The sequence below is a fragment of the Myotis nattereri genome, assembly GCF_964212035.1.
Source record: "Myotis nattereri genome assembly, chromosome: 2".
Lineage (NCBI taxonomy): Eukaryota > Metazoa > Chordata > Mammalia > Chiroptera > Vespertilionidae > Myotis > Myotis nattereri.
Genome location: NC_138076.1, coordinates 106,686,038 through 106,706,177, shown reverse-complemented (window position 1 = coordinate 106,706,177; position 20,140 = coordinate 106,686,038). Strand labels below are relative to the sequence as shown.

General features: G+C 45.5%; 2 protein-coding genes across 4 annotated transcripts in view; one reads left to right on the top strand and one right to left on the bottom strand.

The window, feature by feature from the left end:
* BCL2L13 (BCL2 like 13) overlaps positions 1-20,140 on the top strand; it is a 224,849-nt gene that overhangs the window by 188,716 nt on the left and 15,993 nt on the right. The window lies entirely within an intron of this gene.
* The window catches only part of BID (BH3 interacting domain death agonist), a 58,088-nt gene continuing 39,768 nt past the window's right edge, over positions 1,821-20,140 (bottom strand). The window contains exons 3-6 of one of the 2 annotated variants that reach the window (XM_081083527.1): positions 17,686-17,899; positions 9,172-9,311; positions 7,759-7,971; positions 1,821-3,091 (exon numbers count right to left, since the gene is read on the bottom strand). In XM_081083527.1, the coding sequence (XP_080939653.1) occupies positions 3,080-3,091; positions 7,759-7,971; positions 9,172-9,311; positions 17,686-17,899 (579 nt within the window). In that variant the 3' untranslated portion in view covers positions 1,821-3,079. The remainder of the gene's footprint in view (positions 3,092-7,758; positions 7,972-9,171; positions 9,312-17,685; positions 17,900-20,140) is intronic. The other variant, XM_081083528.1, reaches the window with a different exon arrangement.

Sequence of the window (20,140 nt, the reverse complement as noted above, 5' to 3'; positions counted from 1 at the left end):
CCTATCAGTCTTCCATTTCTTTCTTCCTTTAGATTAAAAGTGCCACTTTCTACATACTTCATTCTTTGACTGGAGTTATTGGTTCTAATGCTCTCATCTGTTATCTGCATTTGGCCAATCAGGGGACAGGACAAAATCCAAATCTGATATTTGCTGTTGTAAGTGCTGCATTAGGTAGAACACATTGGAGGTTGTAATAAAATGAGATCTGAAGATAATTGATGGACTCAACTTTCTATTCATATAATCTAAATTAATGTCCTTTACTTAGGAGGAATCATTTCAGATAATGTCTTGTAGCCTTCCTAAGTACATAATTGGTTTGACTCAGGTTCTGAAAACATGATCATAATAAAGGACACTCCATATTCAAGTTACCAGTAAACACAGTTAATGAAATTGTTGGAAAATAAGAGTGTGGCTCAGTGGTTGAGCGTTGACCTAAGAACCAGGAGATTGTGGTTTGATTCCCAGTCAGTGCATGCTGGGTTGTGGGCTCGATCCCCAGTGTGGGGCATGCAGGAGGCAATCAATGATTCTCTCTCATCATTGATGTTTCTAGCTCACTCTATCTCTCTGAAATCAATGAATACATTTTTAAAAAATAAGGGTATGCACTGCCCTTAAGGCAGCCCTGCACATCTCAGCAGTTAATGTTGGATCCTGAGGGGTGAGGTCATCAGGGATGATTTGACCTGAATATACCAAACATTCCACCTGACTTTCAGATATGCCAAGTATATTTTGGAGAAGAAAGCCTTTTATCTTTAACCAAGGATTATACTTCACTTAATTCAATTATATATATAAAACAGGATGAAATACATTCCTTGAAACAAAGTCACTTCTCAGTTCTATCCACAAGAATTGTTACCAGTGTACAATCCACCAACTTCCAGTGTGCCCGAGTCATGACTGGGATGTGTTCAAGATGGAACACATGATACAGTAGAATCTTTTCAGGAGGAGACAAGGTGATAATCTTGCTTTATAAGTAAGAAGGTATATCTGACTTGGTCTGGAAAAATTTACACCAAATAGTGAATGTATTAATTTAAGCAAAACAGAAAGAAGCTGTGAAAGATTAATTTGCTATTTTGGAGTTCTTTTCCATTTATTTAGTCAACTACTTGTATTTAAATTGCTCTTTCTGGAATCTCTCCCCAGTGAGAATCTGATTGTATGGATGAGAGTGTATGTATGTATATGTGTGATTCAACATGTTTCTACTGGGATATGTATCCTTTGGGGGAAAAAGTCCATTCCAAAACATACATAATGATAGCATTACTGGAAAATGTTTTCCAAATGATGGCATTCATCCTGCATGACACATCTATTTGCTTTTAATATTTGCAACATATTGCAGATATCAGATTGAGCCCCAACTCTAGTGTGTTAAGTATTTAATGCTAAGTGATACAGTCATTTTTTTCTTTTCTGATTTAAATACTCAAGGAACAGAAAAATGGTAACAGGAAATATATATTAGTACTTAATTATTCTTATTCAAATTCTTCTCCAGAGTGTCATGTTCACTGTAACAAGAGTATTAGTATAGAGTAAAAGTAATGTGTGTGACATGGACCCAACATCCACCATCATACGTGCAAATGGAGCCTTAGGAAACAATCATTGCTTGGAACCAGACACCTCAGCACCATTTCTAAATGTATGCGCTCCCTGGTTTATTTGGGCATGACCTAAGAAATTTGGTTTTGTTATTACTTGTATCCTAACTGTATCCCTAGAAAAGACAACTACTCAAATGTTGAATTTTTAAGTCTGGTTTTTCATTTCTTAAAAAATATATTTTTATTGATTTCAGAGAGAAAGTGAGAGGGAGAGAGAGATAGAAACATCAGTGATGAGAGAGAATCATCGATTGGCTGCCTTCTTGCACACCTTACACTTGGGATTGAGCTTTCAACATGGGCATGTGTCCTGACCAGGAATCGAATTATGACCTCCTGGTTCATGGGTTGATGCTCAACCACTGAGCCATGCTGACCAGGCTGTTTTTTATGCCTAGAAAAACCTGTTCTCTCCTGACACAACCTCTTTGGCTTGAACTGAGGGCTCTGGCGGGAAAATGAAAATACAAGATTATTAGCAGACAGTCCTCACAGAATATATGCTGTAGTTTCTGGTACTCCACCTTGACTTCTTGGAAAAAGAAAACGTGCCTTTAGTTACCCGGTTTTGGAAACTTGGTGACACTGGCCCTTAAATCACCTCCACACCTTTTACTTGCTTATGGTTTTTCTTGACTCTTAATAAAAGGATATCAAGTTGAAAAAAGTCCAACATGCCCTGAATCCAGAATCTCCTGTGCTGTCTGGTTTTTAAACCAGAAGACTATTCTTTAGTAGTATTAAGATGTCCCTGTTCTGCGAGGAATTTTTCTTTGTAGGGGATATGTGCATTCCTCCTCTGGTCCTTGTTTCCCTCACACAACACTGCTATAAGACTATGCTCTGAGGTTGCACTTTAATAAACAGTATATGCTTTTTTAACATAAGACATTGTGTTTTTTTTCTTCTGCCTTATAATCTGTTTTTAACTTTAATGTTCAAGTGAAATAAACCTACAATGTGTAGACTTAAAAGATGAGATCAAGCTTGTTCAAATATGTCCAACTTGACATTTTTATTCAAGTATGTTACTGTAGAGATTTCTAATGGGTCACGGGCCTAAAACATCACCTTTAAAAATAGTGAGAAATAAATAACTGTTATCTTGTGCCTGTCTTCTCTAAGAACTCTAAGTGGTCACGACTCCATCTCCACCAGAGGCAGCTAACTGCTGTCCTGTATCAAGTTTTAACCCAGCGGTTCTCAACCTGTGGGTCGTAACCCCTTTGGCAGTTGAACGACCCTTTCACAGGGGTCGCCTAAAACCATCGGAAAACACATATATAATTACATTACGATTCATAACAGTAGCAAAATTACAGTTATTAAGTAGCAGTGAAAATAATTTTATGGTTGGGGTCACAACAGGAGGAACTGTATTAAAGGGTCGCGGCATTAGGAAGGTTGAGAACCACTGTAACCAGACACGCTCTGCAGTCATCCATTCAGTCCATCTCCTAGAGCAAGAAAGGAAAAACCAGAATTAGCCAGTATAATTTTTCCCCCACCAATATATTTAGTCATATTTCTAACTTTTTATTTTAAACTAGAGGCTTTTGTGCACTGGGCCTCTAGTATGCATATAAGATCTTTGGTTAATCTCTTCCCACCTTCCTTCCTTCCCCCTCCCCTCTGAGATTCATCAGTCTGTTCCATGTTTCCATGCCTGTGGTTTCCGCTCCTGCATTGAGCGTCTGCCCCCTGGTGATCAGTGCACGTCATAGCGAGTGGTTAGGCATATATATATACATATATATATATATATATATATATATATATATATATATATATGTATATATATACACATACACACACACACACACACACATACATACTAGAGGCCCGGTGCACAAAAATTTGTGCACTCGGGGGGAGTGGGGGGTGTCCCTCAGCCCGGCCTGTGCCCTCTCACAGTCTGGGACCCCTCGGGAGATAACGACCTGCTGGCTTAGGCCTGCTCCTGGGTGGCAGAGGGCAAGCCCAATCCCTAGGTGCAGCCCCTGATCAGGCTCAGAGCAGGGCCAATTGGGGAGGGGGGCGCCTTCCCCTGTCTTGCACAGAGTAGGGCCCATCAGGGAGGTTGGGGCGCCACCCCGTCATGCACAGAGCAGGGCAGATCGGGAGGTTGCGATGCCACCCTCAGTCACGCTCAGGGTAGGGCTGATTGGGGGGTTGGGGCACCGCCCCGTCACACTCAAGGCAGGGTTGATGGGGAGGTTGCGGCGCCACCCTGTCTAACACAGAGCAGGGCCAATCAGGGGGTTGGGGCGCTGGCCCATCACTCACAGAGCGGGGCCCATTGGGGGGTTGGGGCTCCGTACCCTGTCACACACAGAGCAGGGTCGATCAGGGGGTTGGGGAGTTCCCCCCTTTCGCGCACAGAGCAGGGCCCATCAGGGGGTTGGGGAGGTCCCCCTTGTCACGCACAGAGCAGTGCCGATCAGGGGGTTAAGGAGCTCCCCCCTGTCACTCACAGAGTAAGGCCAATAGGGGAGTTGGGGCGCCGCCCCGTCACACACAGAGCAGAGCGGATCAGGGGGTTGGGGCGCCACCCTCTATCACCCACAGAGCAGGGCCGATCAGGGGGTTGGGGCGCCGCCACTCTCACACTCAGGGCAGGGCCGATGGGGAGGTTATGGCTCTACCCCATCACATACAGAGCAGTGCCCGTGGGAGGAAGAGGGGGGTTGGGGCGCCGCACCCTGTCACACACAGAGCCACAGGGCGATCAGGCGGTTGGGGAGCTCCCCGCTATCAGGCACAGAGCAGGGCTGATCAGGGGGTTGGGGAGCCTTCCCCTGTCACAGAGCAGGATGGATAGGGAGGTTGTGGCCCCGCCCCCTGTCACACACAGAGCCGCAGGGTGATCAGGGGGTTTGGGCGCTGCCCCCTGTCACGCTGATCCCGGTGCCGGGAGGCCTCTCGGCTCCGCTGATCCCAGTGCTGGGAGGCATATTACCCTTTTACTATATAGGATAGAGGCCTGGTATATGGGTAGGGGCCGGCTGGTTTGCCCTGAAGGGTGTCCTGGATCAGGGTGAGGTCCCCACTGGGGTGCCTGGCCAGCATGGATAAGGTGATGATGGCTGTTTGCAGCTGGTCACACACCCTTCAGGGTGGGGGCCCCCACTGGGGTGCCTGGCCAGTCTGGGTGAGGGGCTGAGGGCTTTTTTCAGGCTGGCGGGTGACTGAAGCTCCCAACCGCTCCTTTTTTTCTTTTTTGTTTTATTCTGGGCCAGCTTTAGCTCTGAGGCTTGGCTCCAGCTCTTAGGCCTCGGCTGCTGAAAGCTGGTATCTGGTCTGTTTGGGTTCTATAATCAAAACACTGTTTCAACTCCAGCTCTGAGATCCCGGCGGGCTGAAAGCAGGTTCTGGGGTTTTGTTTAGCTTCTATATTTGTAACAATGTTTTAAACTGCAAGCTCAGAGGCCGGCATGGCAAGCGGGGAACGTTGGCTTCCTCCGTCACTGGAGCAAGCAAGCCTCATGTTCGCTTTAAGATGCCTGGCTGCCGGCCGCCATCTTGGCTGGCACTTAATTTGCATATCACCCTGATTAGCCAATGGGAAGGGTAGTGGATGTATGCTAATTACCATGGCTCTCTTTTATTAGATAGGATATAATATATATATTATATATATATTTTATATATATATAAAATATATATAATTCTTTTTTATGACTTCCTATTTACTGTTTCTCCTTCTTTTCTAACTTGTAATGAATGACCAGGCTTTCTTTTTCTTTCCTTCTAACAGCAGGGACACTTTTTCTGTTATGGCCCAGATAATATTTTAGGCTCTGTAGGCCACTCAGTCTTGGCCATATGGTCACAATGGCTCCATTATGATGTAACAGTGTGGAAGCAGCCAGAGAAAATACACAAATGAATGAGCATGGCTATCTACACTAATAAAAGAGAAACATGCAAATTGACAGTCCCTCCGCTATGCCCACCAGCCCATCAAAGTGATATGCAAATTAACCCAACAAAGATGGCGGTTAATTTGCATACACAGGCATGGAGCAGAGACTGAAGACAGCATAGAAGGAAGCTAAGCGCTACAGAAGGGAGTGACGTGATGGAGAAGGGAACAGAGCCGAGGCAGCAGAGACGGGAGCAGAGCTGAGGCAGCAGACTCGGAAGGGAGCGAAGCAGTGTACATGGGAGGAAGCGAGGCAGCAGAGACGGGAGGGAGCGAGGGGGCAAACATGGCAGGAAGCGAGGCAGCAGAGACGGGAGGGAGTGAGGCAGCAGAGACGGGAGGGAGCGAGGCAGCGGAGACGGGAGGGAGCGAGGCAGCGGAGACGGGATGGAGCGAAGTGGCGGACATGGGAGGAAGCAAGGCAGCAGAGACGGGAGGGAGCAAGGCAGCGGAGACGGGATGGAGCGAGGCAGCAGAGACGGGAGGGAGCGAGGCAGCAGAGACGGAGGGAGCGAGGAAGCAGAGACGGGAGCGAGGCAGCAGAGACGGGATGGAGACGGGAGGGAACGAGGCGGCGGAGATGGGAGGGACAAGGCGGCGGGCTTCGCTCCCTTCTCTGCTTCACTCCAGCCTCAGGAAGCCCTATTCTTGCAGGAATCTTCCTGCAACAGGCCTCTAGTGTTACAATAAAACTTTGTTTACAAAAACAAGCAGCAGGCCAGATTTGGCCTATGGCCATAATTTACCAATCTCTGTAAATGATTAGAAGTTCTACATCCTTCATTTTTACCAAATGTACATTGCATTTATTGAATGTACATTCAACTTCTATGACAGGTAATCTAAATATGACTTAAACAAGATTTGTTTGTTTCTCTAGTTATATGTCAGCAGTCAGCACTGCAGTCTTGGGACCCAGGAGCCTATCTTACTGGTCCTTGTCACTAAGATAAAGCCCTCACCTGTACCCAATCCTCATGCACACTTCAACCCGTGGACAGGGGAAGGGGGAAGTAGAGGGCAGACCCCTTCTCTTCAGGGACACAGTACAGAAATGTATATATCACTTCCAACAATTCAGCATGGTTTAATACCTGATTTGAGATTTATATTCATTCTGCTATTTCAAAATGCCAGTATAACTAAAGTCCAAAGCAGACAGAGAAAACGTTCAAGGTTTATCACTAATTTGAAGAGGGTCTGGATGCCTGAGTAATGCTTCTGACACATAAAATCACAAATATTCACTAATATTTTCAAATTCAGAGAAAAGATATATCCATTGAACATCCAGTTGGCTCCATGAAACGGAAGCAGCAGACATTAAGGACTGTTTAGCCTTCTTGGGCAACCTCCTGAAGAACTGTGACTTAATATCCTGGTTATGGACAGATGTTTTCTGCGACAGGTTTTAGATAACCTCTCCTCCCTGCCTTTTGATCTCTCTGTTTGGTCTCTCTCCCCTTCACCTTTCTTAGTAAGCATGTTTTCATTTGTTTTGTAAGCATGTTTTAAAAGCATTTAATTATACTTATTTTTGTGATAAAGTGAAGTTGACAGCAGACCTGGGGATGCTCTGCTTGGATCCCTCAGCCACTTTCTTTCACGCTCTAAGTGTCTATACCACCTATATCACACTATTACAATTCTATGGACAGTATGAAATAAGCCTTCACCCACTTACAGTAGCAATCTTAAAAAAAAATGAAGCTGCCCAGCCGGCATGGTTCAATGGTTGAGTGTCAACCTATGAACCAGGAGATCACAGTTCGATTCCTGGTCAGGGCACATGCCCAGGTTGCACGCTTGATCTCAAGTGGGGGGCATTCAGGAGGCAGCAGATCAATGATTCTCTCTCCTCATTGATGTTTCCCTCCCTCTCCCTTTCTCTCTGAAATAAATTTAAAAATATATATTTTTTAGAAAATGAAGCTGATAAAGCGCAAAAGGTTATTTTCATTGCCACCTCCTACTACATAACGTTCTTTTTCATGAAAGCAAAACCAAGCCTTTTTGCCTGAACAGGAAGGTTTATAACAGCCTTCTTTGTGGTTTGGTCATCAGAAGCAGAAGAAAGGGAGGAAAGTAGCAGAGGTCTCTGATGGGTTTCCTGACCTTAAAGGGGAATGGATGTAGGGAGTAGGCAGACACCAAGAGGATTTAGTGAAATGCCAAGGAGCTGACATCACTGGTTCTTACATTTCTGACTAAGTTTCTCACATAGGTGAGTAGGTTCTGATTAATAACATTCACTGTTGTGCGAAAGACATCATGGAGCAAGGATGGTGTGTGATCGGCCACCTTTTTGGCCAACAGCATGGTCAACATCAGCATGGTCTTCTCCTTCTCCATATCTTTAGGATAAGTGTGCATGACCTGCTCCAGGGCAGCAGCAAGGCACTCCCTTCTTTCCTGTATAGAGGTGAAAACAGAAGGCTACGTCACTAATATTCTTCCCTCTTAAATGAAAAGTAGTCCTCCAGTGGAAAGCATGAAGAAACATGCTCTCATTTTACAAGGAAGTATTTACTAAATAGCTAAGGTGGTTGGAAGAGAGAATAGGAAACAATTTAGTTTTGAGAGGAGATGGAAAGGGAAGACGGAGATTACTCCTTGGAGTGGGACACTCATTAACCAAACATGTGGTCACTGAGCATCTTGTGTGCACATTCAACACTGATGGAACTAAAGAAGCCAAGTTATCCCTACCTCTGAAGCACTTCAAATCAAGAATTAGTTAACTACCCAAGATATCGCATGTCCAGTTACTGGTGCAGACCTCGCTAGAGGGAGGGAGGAGGGGCTGCATGTGATATTCCCACCTGGAACAGACACACATAGAGCATTAGACTTGAGAGAGCCTGCAGGCTCATTACTTTCATGGAGAATTACCACTGTGGGAGAGGTCCCAGGCAGAACATCACTGGATGCTTACAGATTCTGTGACAGCTGGCGAGACCATCATATGGGAAGAGACCACTAAAGAGGGGATAAGCCTTCTTGGAGGCAGGAGACCTGGCCTGGTTGAATCTTGGAGGATTAATACATTTCTATGTAGTGAGAGGTACTTGCATTTTTAGCTGGTAGTCAAAAAAATACCTTGGGGTGTTTCTTCCACTAAGTTTCCTTGTGTCTTAGACCTATATTTGTATCCCCCACAGTGCTTGGCAAATGATAGAAGCTCTGTTAAGTATTAGTATGTGGATTACAACCATGAAGCCAAGAGTAGTAGGCTAACATGTTGCTTTTCTTGTCACACCTGGGTGACTTAAAGTTCTCTATTGGCATTTTTATTCAGCTCCCTAAAACTGAAGAAAATTATTTCTGGAAGAGTCATATACATTTTGTTCATCTTTTTAGAGGCTTTTATCCTGAAACTCTTTGACTCATTCCTAAATGTCAAATAACTTAATTCTTCTAAAAGACAATTAACCATGCTATAATTTCTATTTCCAATGCTTTTGTGGACAGTCATGAATTGAATTACCTCCCTGAACCCTGGTTTGTCTGATAGCAGACAGAGGGCAGACCTTGTTGGTTAAACTGACAGTGCAAAAAGCCCTCACACTTCTCAATTAATCCAGAAAAGGCATCAAAGCGTTTCTCACTTACTTCCTCTGACAGGTCCCCATTCATAAACTGTATTGCCAGGTGATTCACCAGTCTTGGGGGGATGCTGCGGTCCATCCTGTCCCCTATATGGGCAAGTTGCCTGGCGATATTCTGGATGATTTCATCTTGACTCTCAGAATCTGAAGTTCAGGAAGGAGCAGAAAAGACAAAGCAGACTCAGACATTGGTCCCGTTCTAAACCCTCATCCCACTGCACCCACCTTGGAGAAAGGAAGGAATTCTGCTTTAAAACAAAGCCAGCTCCCACTTCCACAGCACACCACGGCAGGTTGGGGGGGTGGGGAGGGTGGGGAGAGAAGGCGGGAGTCCCCAGGGAATGGGCCTGACTGAGCAGAAGTCTGGCTGAAGAAGCAGACTTCACCCTGAATACAGATTCAACATCTGCCCACAAAAAGGATCAGTGATGCTGTGGCACCCATGACTATGGGCACCTGAGGCATGAACCTGGCAACAGCCTTAAGGCTGCTAGTTCAGTATCCCATCATTTAACAGGTTTTAGATTCAGAAGTTGTTAGGACAGAGGCTCTGCAGTCAGACCGAGTTAGAGCCCCACCTCTGCCAATCCCTGGTCACGAGACCTTGACACATCCTCTCCTACCTTCCTCACGGGGCAGCTATGGGGATCACTGCTTTCCCCAGTCTTGTCTCACTCAGTAAAACCTCCATCTTCACTCAGACCTAGAAGGCTTTGTACAATCTGCCCAGCCTCTCTAACAGGAACTCTTCCCACTTCTCCAGCTACACTGGCCTCAGTAGAGAGCAGGCTTCTTCTTTAACTTCCTTGGGTCTACACAAATGCCACTCTGTCCAAGATCAAACACCACTTTCACTGCCACATGCCCTCTTCTACTCCCACCTTTACCTTCCTTGACACTCTCGACTGTTTCATACAGTTTATCTGTCTGTAGTCTTTGACTCACTTTCAGAATGTAAACTTCACAATGGCTCTGATTTTTTTCTACATTTTTTTTCTTCTTTAAATCTTTATTGTTGAGAGTATTACAGATTTCCTCCCCCACTTCCCCACCCCCAACCCCACCCCCGCCCCATGGCCTCCCTCCACATGGTTCCCAACCTGCCCCAGGCCTTCACTCTGCTACTCTCTGTGTCCATGGGTAAGATCTTTGGTTAATCTCTTCCTGCCTCTCCCCTCCCCTTCCCTCTGAGATTCATCAGTCTGTTCCATGCTTCCATGCTTCTGGTTCTATTTTAGTCACCAATTTATTTCATTCATAAGATTTCTTGCTTGTTTATTTTGATTTTTAGATTCAATTGTTGATATATATGTATTTGTTGCCATTTTATTGTTCATATTTTTTATCTCTTCTTCATAAACAATACCCTTCAACATTTCATGTAATGCTAGTTTGGTGGTGATGAACTCCTTTAGATTTTTCTTGTTTGTGATGCTCTTTATCTGACCTTTGCTGGGTAGACTATTCTTGGTTCTAGTCCCTTATTATTCCTCACTTTGAATATTTCTTGCCACTCCCTTCTGGCCTGCAAAGTTTCTGTTGAGAAATCAGCTGACAGTCATATGAGCACTCCCTTGTAAGTAACTAACTGCTCTTCTCTTGCTGCTTTTAAGATTCTCTCTTTATCTTTTGCCTTGGCATTTTAATTTGATGTGTCTTGGTGTGTCTTGACTTCCTCTTGTTTGAGACTCTCTGTGCTTCCTGGACTTGTAAGTCCATTTCTTTCACCAGGTAGGGGAAGTTCTCTATCATTACTTCTTCAAATAGGTTTTAATTATCTTGCTCTCTCTGTTCCTCTGGCACCGCCATGATGAGAATGTTGGTACAGCCCTACCTGGTTTAGCTCAGTGGATAGAGCGTTGGCCTGCGGACTGAAGGGTCCCAGGTTCGATTCCGGTCAAGGGAACATACTTGGGTTGTGGGCTCGATCACCAGTAGGGGGGCGTGCAGGAGGCAGCCAATCAATGATTCCCTCTCATCATTGATGTTTCTATCTCTCTCCCTCTCCCTTCCTCTTTGAACTCAATAAAATATATTTAAAAAAAAAAAAAAAGAATGTTGGTACACTTGAAGTTGTCCCTGAGGCTCCTACCACTAGCTTCATATTTTTGGATTCTTTTTTCTTTTTGCTCTTCTGATTGGATGTTTTATGCTTCCTCATATTCCATATCGTTGATTTGATCCTCAGACTCCTCTACTGTTCAATCCCTGTATATTATTCTTTATTTCAGTTAATGTATACTTAATTTCTAACTGGTCCTTTTTCATGTCTTTGACTTTCTCAATAAGATCCTTGAAAATCTCATGAAGATCTTTGAGTAACCTTATAACCATGGATTTGAACCCGTATCCAAAATTTTGCTTTCTTCCATTTGTTTCATTGTGACATGTTTCTTTGTCTCCTCATTTTGGCTGTTTCTCTGTGTTTGTTTCTATGTATTAAGACAGCTGCTATGTCTCCTGGAGTTGGTAGAGTGGCTTGTGTAGCAGGTGTCCTATAGGGCCCAGTGGCTCTGCCTCCCCAGTCACCTGAGCTGGGCACTCTGGGTGTCCCCCTGTGTGGGTTCTGTGCACAATCTTGTTGTAGTTGAGTCTTGATTTCTGTTGGAGTCACTGGGAGGAATTGACCTCCAGGCCAGTTGGCTGTGAGGACCAGCTGTGACTACAGTGGGAAAGCTGCTGTGCAGGAAATACTCCTATGGAGCAGGACTTGCTTCAGTGGGGCTTTGGTGCTCACTGAATCTGCCCCTTGAGTGTGTTGCTTGTGGACGTGTTGAGTTGAGGTCTGCTATGGTCTGAAGCTGTCCACTAGGTGGAGGACCTAGAACCAGTGCAAAGTCAGCCAATGCCTGAGGCAACCCCGCAGAAGCTATTTGTTTTGGGCTTGGAGGTGCCCAGGGGAGACTCAGCTGTGAAGCAAGGCAGGCTTATGTTAGTGTAGGGTCTTACACCCTTTATTGATAGGTTTGGGGCATGCTGCTCCAGCTGTAGCATGTTTGAGAGATTTTAGCAAAGTCTGAAGCCTGACAGGCCATTCATACGCAAAAGCCACTGCAAACAGCTTGGGTAGAGCTGCAAATTGGATAGGGTGGGGTCTCAAGGAATCACCAGTGCAGAGGGGACAGTGTGGGACATGCTGATGGAAGCTCAGATATAGCTGCCAGTCAGCTCTGTGATGTGGGAGGTCCCAGCACAGAGACAATGACCGCTGCAAGCACCTCTGTCTGGGAAAAAGCTGCTCCTGAGTTCCTGCCCTGACGCCAGACAATCCAGTTCCTCCTCCTATGTGTTTGGGTCCCCCAGAGCCTCATCCTGGCACTGGAGCTCAGAGGAAGCAGGAACTTGTAAGTTCAGTTCATGAACCAGCCCTTTAAAAGGAACATCTGGGTTTCCAGCAGCCTCGGTGTCACTGAGCCCCAGTCCCCGCTTGTTTCTACAGCTGTAGTTATGGGGACTTCTAGTCCCAGCTCTGGAACCCTGGGGGTCTAGTGTGGGGCTGGGACCCCTTGCTTCTCCACAGGGATGCTCCCTCTCTCTCTTTTTTTTTTAAATTAAATCTTTATTGTTCAGATTATTACATTTGTTCCTCTTTTTTTTCCCCCCCATAACTCCCCTCCTCCCAGTTCCCGCCCCACCCTCCGCCCTCACTCCCCACCCACTGTCCTCATCCATAGGTGCACGCTTGTTGTCCAGTCTCTTCCCGCATCTCCCACACCCCTTTCCCCCCCAAGAATAGTCAGTCCATTCCCTTTCTATGTCCCTGATTCTATTATAATCAACAGTTCATTCTGTTCATCAGATTATTTATTCACTTGATTCTTAGATTCACTTGTTGATAGATGCATATTTGTTGTTCATAATTTGTATCTTTACCTTTTTCTTCTTCTTCCTCTTCTTAAAGGATACCTTTCAGCATTTCATATAATACTGGTTTGGTGGTGATGAACTCCTTTAGCTTTTCCTTATCTGTGAAGCTCTTTATCTGACCTTCAATTCTGAATGATAGCTTTGCTGGATAAAGTAATCTTGGTTGTAGGTTCTTGGTATTCATCACTTTGAATATTTCTTGCCACTCCCTTCTGGCCTGCAAAGTTTCTGTTGAGAAATCAGCTGACAGTCGTATGGGTATTCCCTTGTAGGTAATTGAGTTTCTTTCTCTTGCTGTTTTTAAGATTCTCTCTTTATCTTTTGCTCTTGGCATTTTAATTATGATGTGTCTTGGTGTGGTCCTCTTTGGATTCCTTTTGTTTGGGGTTCTCCGCGCTTCTTGGACCTGTAAGTCCATTTCTTTCACCAGGTGGGGGAAGTTTTCTGTCATTATTTCTTCAAATAGGTTTTTAATATCTTGCTCTCTCTCATCTTCTGGCACCCCTATAATTCTGATGTTGGTACGCTTGAAGCTGTCCCAGAGGCTCCTTACACTATCCTCGCATTTTTGGATTCTTTTTTCATTTTGCTTTTCCGGTTGGGTGTTTTTTGCTTCCTCGCATTTCAAATCATTGACTTGATTCTTGCGCTCCTCTGGTCTGCTGTCGGGAGTCTGTATAATATTCGTTATTTCAGTCCGTGTATGCTTAATTTCTAGTTGGTTCTTTATCATAACATCGAGGGTCTCGTTAGTTTTCTTGAGGATCTCACTACATTTATCGGCGGCTTCTAGAGAGTTCTTAAGAGACCTTAAAAGTGTGTTTCTGAACTCTATATCTTCCATTGACAATTTTGTCCTGTTTCTTTGTCTCCGCATTTTGTTATGCTTCCTTGGTGCACCCCCTAGTGGTCTTTGTTCGCAGTCTTATAGTTAAATCTTGATTGTTGTAGCTAATTCCAGGGAGGGTTTGACCTCCAGGCCAAGTGGCTATGAGAATCAGCTGTGTCAGCAGTGAGAGAACTTCTGTCCTCTAGGGAGGTGCTAATCTAGCCTTTGCCTGAGGCTATCCGGCAAATGCCTGTGTGCAGGGCTTGGGCGGGGCGGGTCGCACAGGATCAACAGGGTGGGCCAGAGAGAGCAGTTATGGCGGCTCTCAGTCCTGTCCCCAGGGGCTCTGCCTCTCTGAGTCCCAGCAATGGCTGCAAACCTCGGAGAGAAAGCTGCACTCGCTCTGACCGAAGCCAGACAGTCACGCTTCTCCCGTTTGAGTCTGGGTCCCTAAAGACTCGCCTGGATCTGGAGCTCAGAGTCTGCAACTCCCTCCCGATTGAAAACGCCAACCGCGCCCTCCGCCGCCAGCCCGCTCCGCGCACTCCGCACCTCAGAATTTGACTTCAGCACTGCGCCTCCTCTGAGTGTCCGTATGCGTTTCTCTTTCCTCCTAGTTGTAGGACTTCCACTCAGCCAGCGTACCTGTGGTTCTGGGTGATGTCCCTTCCGTTTTTTTGGTTTCACTTTTGAAGTAGTTGTTCAAAGCAGCAAACTCCGGCGTTAACCTATGCCGCCATCTTGGTTCTCCCTCTCTCTTTTTTTTTAAAATATATTTTATTGATTTTTTACAGAGAGTAAGGGAGAGGGATAGAGAGTTAGAAACATCGATGAGAGAGAAACATCGACCAGCTGCCTCCTGCACATCTCCCACCAGGGATGTGCCTGGAACCAAGGCACATGCCCCTGACCGGAATCGAACCTGGGACCTTTCAGTCTGCAGGCCAACGCTCTATCCACTGAGCCAAACCGGTTTGGCAATGACCTCTAATCTGACAGACAAAAAAAAAAAAAACGGCCCACATGGGTACTGTTCCAGCCCGTCCTGCACCTCTGCCCCTCCAACCAGTCTCAGTGTGCTTTCTTCTTTACTTTTGTAGCTAGAGGACTTCCATTCAGCCAGCTTTCAGGTGGTTTTGAATGATGGTTGCTCTGTATTTTAGTTGTAATTTTGATGTGGTTGTAGGAGGCAGCAAGTACCGACATTTACCTATGCCGCCATTTTGGTTCTCTCAGGGCTCTGATTTTTTAATGTTTTGTTTATTGCCAAATATGCAGTACTGAGAACAATGCAAGGTACACAGAAGATGCTAAGTAAACAATTTTATGAATGAATGAATGAATGAATGAATGAGTAAATGAATGAACCCTGTACCTAGCTCCTAGTAAATTTTCAATAAATGCCAACTATTATTATTTCTCCAATTAAATCTTATACAGTGAAACTTCACTTCTTGAACTTAATTCGTTCCAGAAGGCTGTTCAAAAAGCAATTTGTTCAAAAACATCATTTTTTCCCATTAGAAATAATGTAAATTGAATTAATCCATTCCAAATCCCCAAATCATTCCCTTTTTTAACCTACTCAATTGCCTGTGATCGATGTTTCCTTAGCATTTTCACACCCTTAGCAACATCAGCACTCTTGATGGCCTCTTTATGTTTTAAAATTATGCTAATCATCGATTACAGTCTCTCCTCACTCCATTTTCACTGTCCTCCAGTCCACTCTCCACAATGTACTTGGGCCAGCAAGGCACCTAGAGGTGAATGAAGATGAGAGGGCATTAAGAGGAGTGAGTGCCTCCTTACATTTTGTGCCCTGGGTGTTTCATTTGCCTCACTGTGGCATTGACTGTGACACATGTAGTATCAATACGACATCACTTTCTTACTCAGAACTTGCCACATGCTCAACTCTGCTTAAGTGACAAGTTACCATCCAGCCTTAAATCATCCTGAACTTCAATTATTCCCTTCAAATGCTCTAGCTCAGTGGTCAGCAAACTGTGGCTCGAGAGCCACATGCGGCTCTTTGGCCCCTTGAGTGTGGCTCTTCCACAAAATACCACGTGCGGGTGCACACATACAGTGAGATTGAAACTTCGTGGCCCATGTGCAGAAGTCGGTATTTTGTGGAAGAGCCACACTCAAGGGGCCAAAGAGCCACATGTGGCTCGCGAGCTGCAGTTTGCCGACCACTGCTCTAGCTAAACTCAACTATTCACAGGACCTTTCCCAGGCTCTGGCCTTTTGATCTTCAAGGTTTTGCTTAAGCTATTGCCATTCCCTCTTCCCAATCTCCAGAGAAAAACTACACAGCTTCACAGCTCAGCTCAAGTCCATTGCAGCCATGAAATTTCTCCTGATTTTCCACAGAGAACAGAGTACTCACCACCTTCTCCATAGCTCCCACAGCACTGACTCTGCCTCACTAATTTCCCTAGGTGTTCCCCGTTTCAGCAACTTCAGGAGTCATGGCTGATTCATCTGTGCGCAGCTGAGTGAATAAATTCACCATGAAATTTCTAGTGGCCAGAGCCTCTATTCTGCCCTTTTCTTCCAAATCTTGTCAGGTTCTTAATCTACATGCAGAGAGTTTTCTACCAGAGGGAGAGGTTAAGTGTACAGCCCCATGATCAGTTTGGAAAATGCCATTTGAGTCAAGTCAGGCTTTCCAGTCTACAAGTAAGGGATGGTACAGAAGAGCAAAGGAGAGCAGGGGACAGCCTCTAGCAGTAGTTACTCCTACTAGCAGTTTCTGCCAGCAAAGCCATTCCTGCCCCTCCCTTCCTAAACCTTCCCCAAAGGGTCCAGGTGCTCTTATTCCAGTTTAGGGCCAGAAGACATGCTAGCTGGATTCTAAGGCAGCTAACGTCTGGCACACCTTGGCTAGTGGGGAACTCTTACTACACAACCCTATCCACCAGCTTTGAGACAGAGCTAGGGATCCCAACGCTGGATGGGCTGCTGGTCTCCCTCAAGGCCACCAGAGGGCAGTGCAAAAACCCAGAGATGTAAGGATAGCAGGATTTCAGTCCTGCTCCTAAGTAGGGAGGCTTGGGGTCTAGGTCCTTAGAGTCACCTTAGGCTTTTAAGGCAATAAATCTAACCAGGGACTACACCAGAGTCTCCCACCCTAGAACACACTGGTTCAGGCAGCTGGAGTAGGGGCCAGGGACCAGGCATTTTGAAAAACTTTCTCTTGGAATTCCAATGTGCACACTACTGAGGGCCACTGTTCCCTAATCTGGGAATGGCTAAGCGCTCAACATGCTCCCCAGCCTTGCTCCCTCAGCCATCAGCTTGGGATAGTCTCCATCAGTGGAGGCAGCATCAGCAGTTAGCAAGAGTAAAAACTGCAGTTGGAAGACAGCACAAGGATGTGGGTGAGGAAAGGTGAAGGAAGTCTGGAAACTGTAATGTACTCAGAGGCAGGAGCAACCATGGGAGGATGGGGCTCAGCTCAAGGAAAGAGGCCTGGCCCGTCATTTGGGGCTTGTATTTACGCTTTTCTAGGCCTCAGTTTCTCATCTGGAAATGAGATTCAGAATACTTCAATGCCCCATAATATATATAAAAATGTAATGTGCTATACAGATATAGTCATTATAAAGAAACTGAGCGGGTTTTCAACTAATTGGAAACTCAGCTAGGCTTGCTCCACCGGAGAAACCAAGTACAGACCCAATAATCACGTGACACAAACATCAATGGTGGACTAACACCACACAGGTGGAGCTGAACCCAAAGGTCTAGTATTCTGGTTCCCTAAATGCCACTGGTGACAGAAAGGCAGAGAAGACTGGGCCAGATGCTTACCTGCCTCCCGGCTCTCCAGGACAAAGTGGCTGTACTGGCTGCCATCAGTCTGCAGTTCATCGTCATGGTTTTCCCATAGACAAGCTGGCACAGATAGGTCATGGCCCAACACCTGCAGCTCTTTGTGGAAATTGTAGTTGGAGCAGTTTTGAAGGAAGCCAAACACCAGCAAGTCTGTAATACGTTCATCCTGGAGGCCTGAACCATTGCTGCCCTAAGATGAAAGGGGGTCAGGAAGGCTGAGCTGGCAGAAGGGCTCTGGGTACAGTGGGGCCCCAAATAGCCTCACTAGCCCAAGAGACATGAATAACCCTGTGGGCACAATAGCCCCACAAGAGATCTCAGTGGGCAGAGACCAAGTCTGCAACACCTGTGTGTAGATGCCAAAGAGAAAGCTCCAATTCTGCACAAGTTGGTTATCTACCATTTAGCTGACATCCTGACAATATCTAGCTGGGGCAAGTTTGCTTTTGGGGTAGGAAGCCCAAAGGCTGTTTTAGGAAGTCAAGTAAATATCATCATGTAGAAAACATCCTTGCTTTTGCCAAGCCCCATGTGTCTTTTACCAAACTGAGCCCAGCCATAATGGCATGCATCCAGCAGTTAGAAGCTCATTCTTCTCCATTATGTCCTTTATGGGCCCAGTATGGTATTGTGCAAACAGCAGATTTTCAATAAATACTGGTAGTAGTAACCAGATACCCTCTCCCCTTGAGCAGGCTTGGAGGGATGTGCCTCTTAACCAAAACCCACAGAGAACACAGCTCCTGCTCCAACCCAGAGGGGCTGGTGATGGTGGCCCAGCAGCTCTCCATTTGTGAACAGTACTACAGCAGTAGCTCAGTTCAGCCTCTGTGCTATGGGAGACAGCGTGGATATTTCTGGTGTGCTGACTGCATTTGGGGCAGTGCTCTTGACAAACACAGGTGAGCACTTGTGGGATCAGCAGTCAGGTGTGCTCAGAAAAATCAAAGATCTAGGATGAAAGAGGGAATAATCTGGAAGGCCAGGGATCCAAAGATCTGCCCAGATAAATGCAAAACTAACATGTTGGATGGTATGAGGTCAGTAGAAAATGAAGGTGCAGGTAAAATTTATTTCTATCTTCTAAGTCCTTAGTAGTTTTCTTTTTTAAAAAATATGTTCTTATTGATTTTTTGAGAGAAAAGGAGGAGAGAGAGAGAGAAAAAAAATAAATGTAAGAGAGAAACATTGATCAGCTGCCTCCTGCACGCCCCCTACTGGGGATCAAGCCCTCAACCTGAGCATGTGCTCTGACCAGGAATGGAACCTGCGACCTTTTGGTGCATGGGACAATGCTCAACCAACTGAGCCACACCAACCAGGGCAGTCCTTAATATTTTTCATTAGAAAATTCAGAAAACATTTAAAGGACAGTTTTTAGGAGGCAAATAGTTTTCAATAAAATGCATAAAATAAAATGCTTATGTATTGTTATTCAGCCTTTAGTTCTCCAAAATTATTCTAAAAAAATGGGGAGCCCAGCTGGCATGGCTCAGTGGTTGAATGTTGACCTATGAACCAGGAGGTCACGGTTTGATTCAGGTCAGGGCACATGGTCCAGATTATGAGCTCGATCCCCAGTAGGGGACATGCAGGAGGCAGCTGCCCAATGATTCTTTCTCACCATTGATGTTTCTATCTCTCTCTCCCTCTCCCTTCCTCTCTGAAATCAGTAAAGATATCTTTAAAAAGGGGGGTGATTATGTTATACAAAAGCTCTACTGTCAAGCCCTGACCAGTTTGGCTCAGTGGTTAAAGTGTCAGTCCACAGTTTGATTATCATGGTTGCAGGTTAGATTGCAGGTTTGATTTCCAGCTGTGTGGAAGGCAGCGAGACCATGTGTCTCTCATGTCAGTGTTTCTTTCTCTCTCTCTCTCTCTCTCTCCTCTCTCTCTCTCTCTCTCTCTCTCTCTGTCTCCCCTCCTTCCCCTCCCTCCCTCCCTCCCTTCCACTCTGTCTGAAAATCAATGGAAAAAATATCCTCAGGTCAGGATTAACAAAAAAACCTTGCCCTGGCTGGTTTGGCTCAATGGATAGAACATCGGCCTGTGGGCTGAAGGGTCCTGGGTTTGATTCCAGTCAAGGGCACATGCGGTCGCAGTTTGGTCCCCAGTGGGGGGCATGCAGGAGGCAGCCGATCAGTGATTCTCTCTCATCATTAATGTTTCTATCTCTCTTTCCCTCTCCTTTCCTCTCTAAAATCAATAAAAATATATTTTTTAAAAAAGCTCTACTATCAATGATTGTAGTGAGGCCAGGAGGAGCTTAGAAAGTCAAGGACAGGCTTCATTCCCACCTCATGGTGATGTCTTGGTTACAGAGAAGACTGGGGCAGTGTTGTGGGGTGAACTGTGCTCCCCAAAAGGAAACGTTTAAGTGCTAAGCACAAGTACCTGTGAATGTGACCTTATTTGGAAATCAAGTTAACAT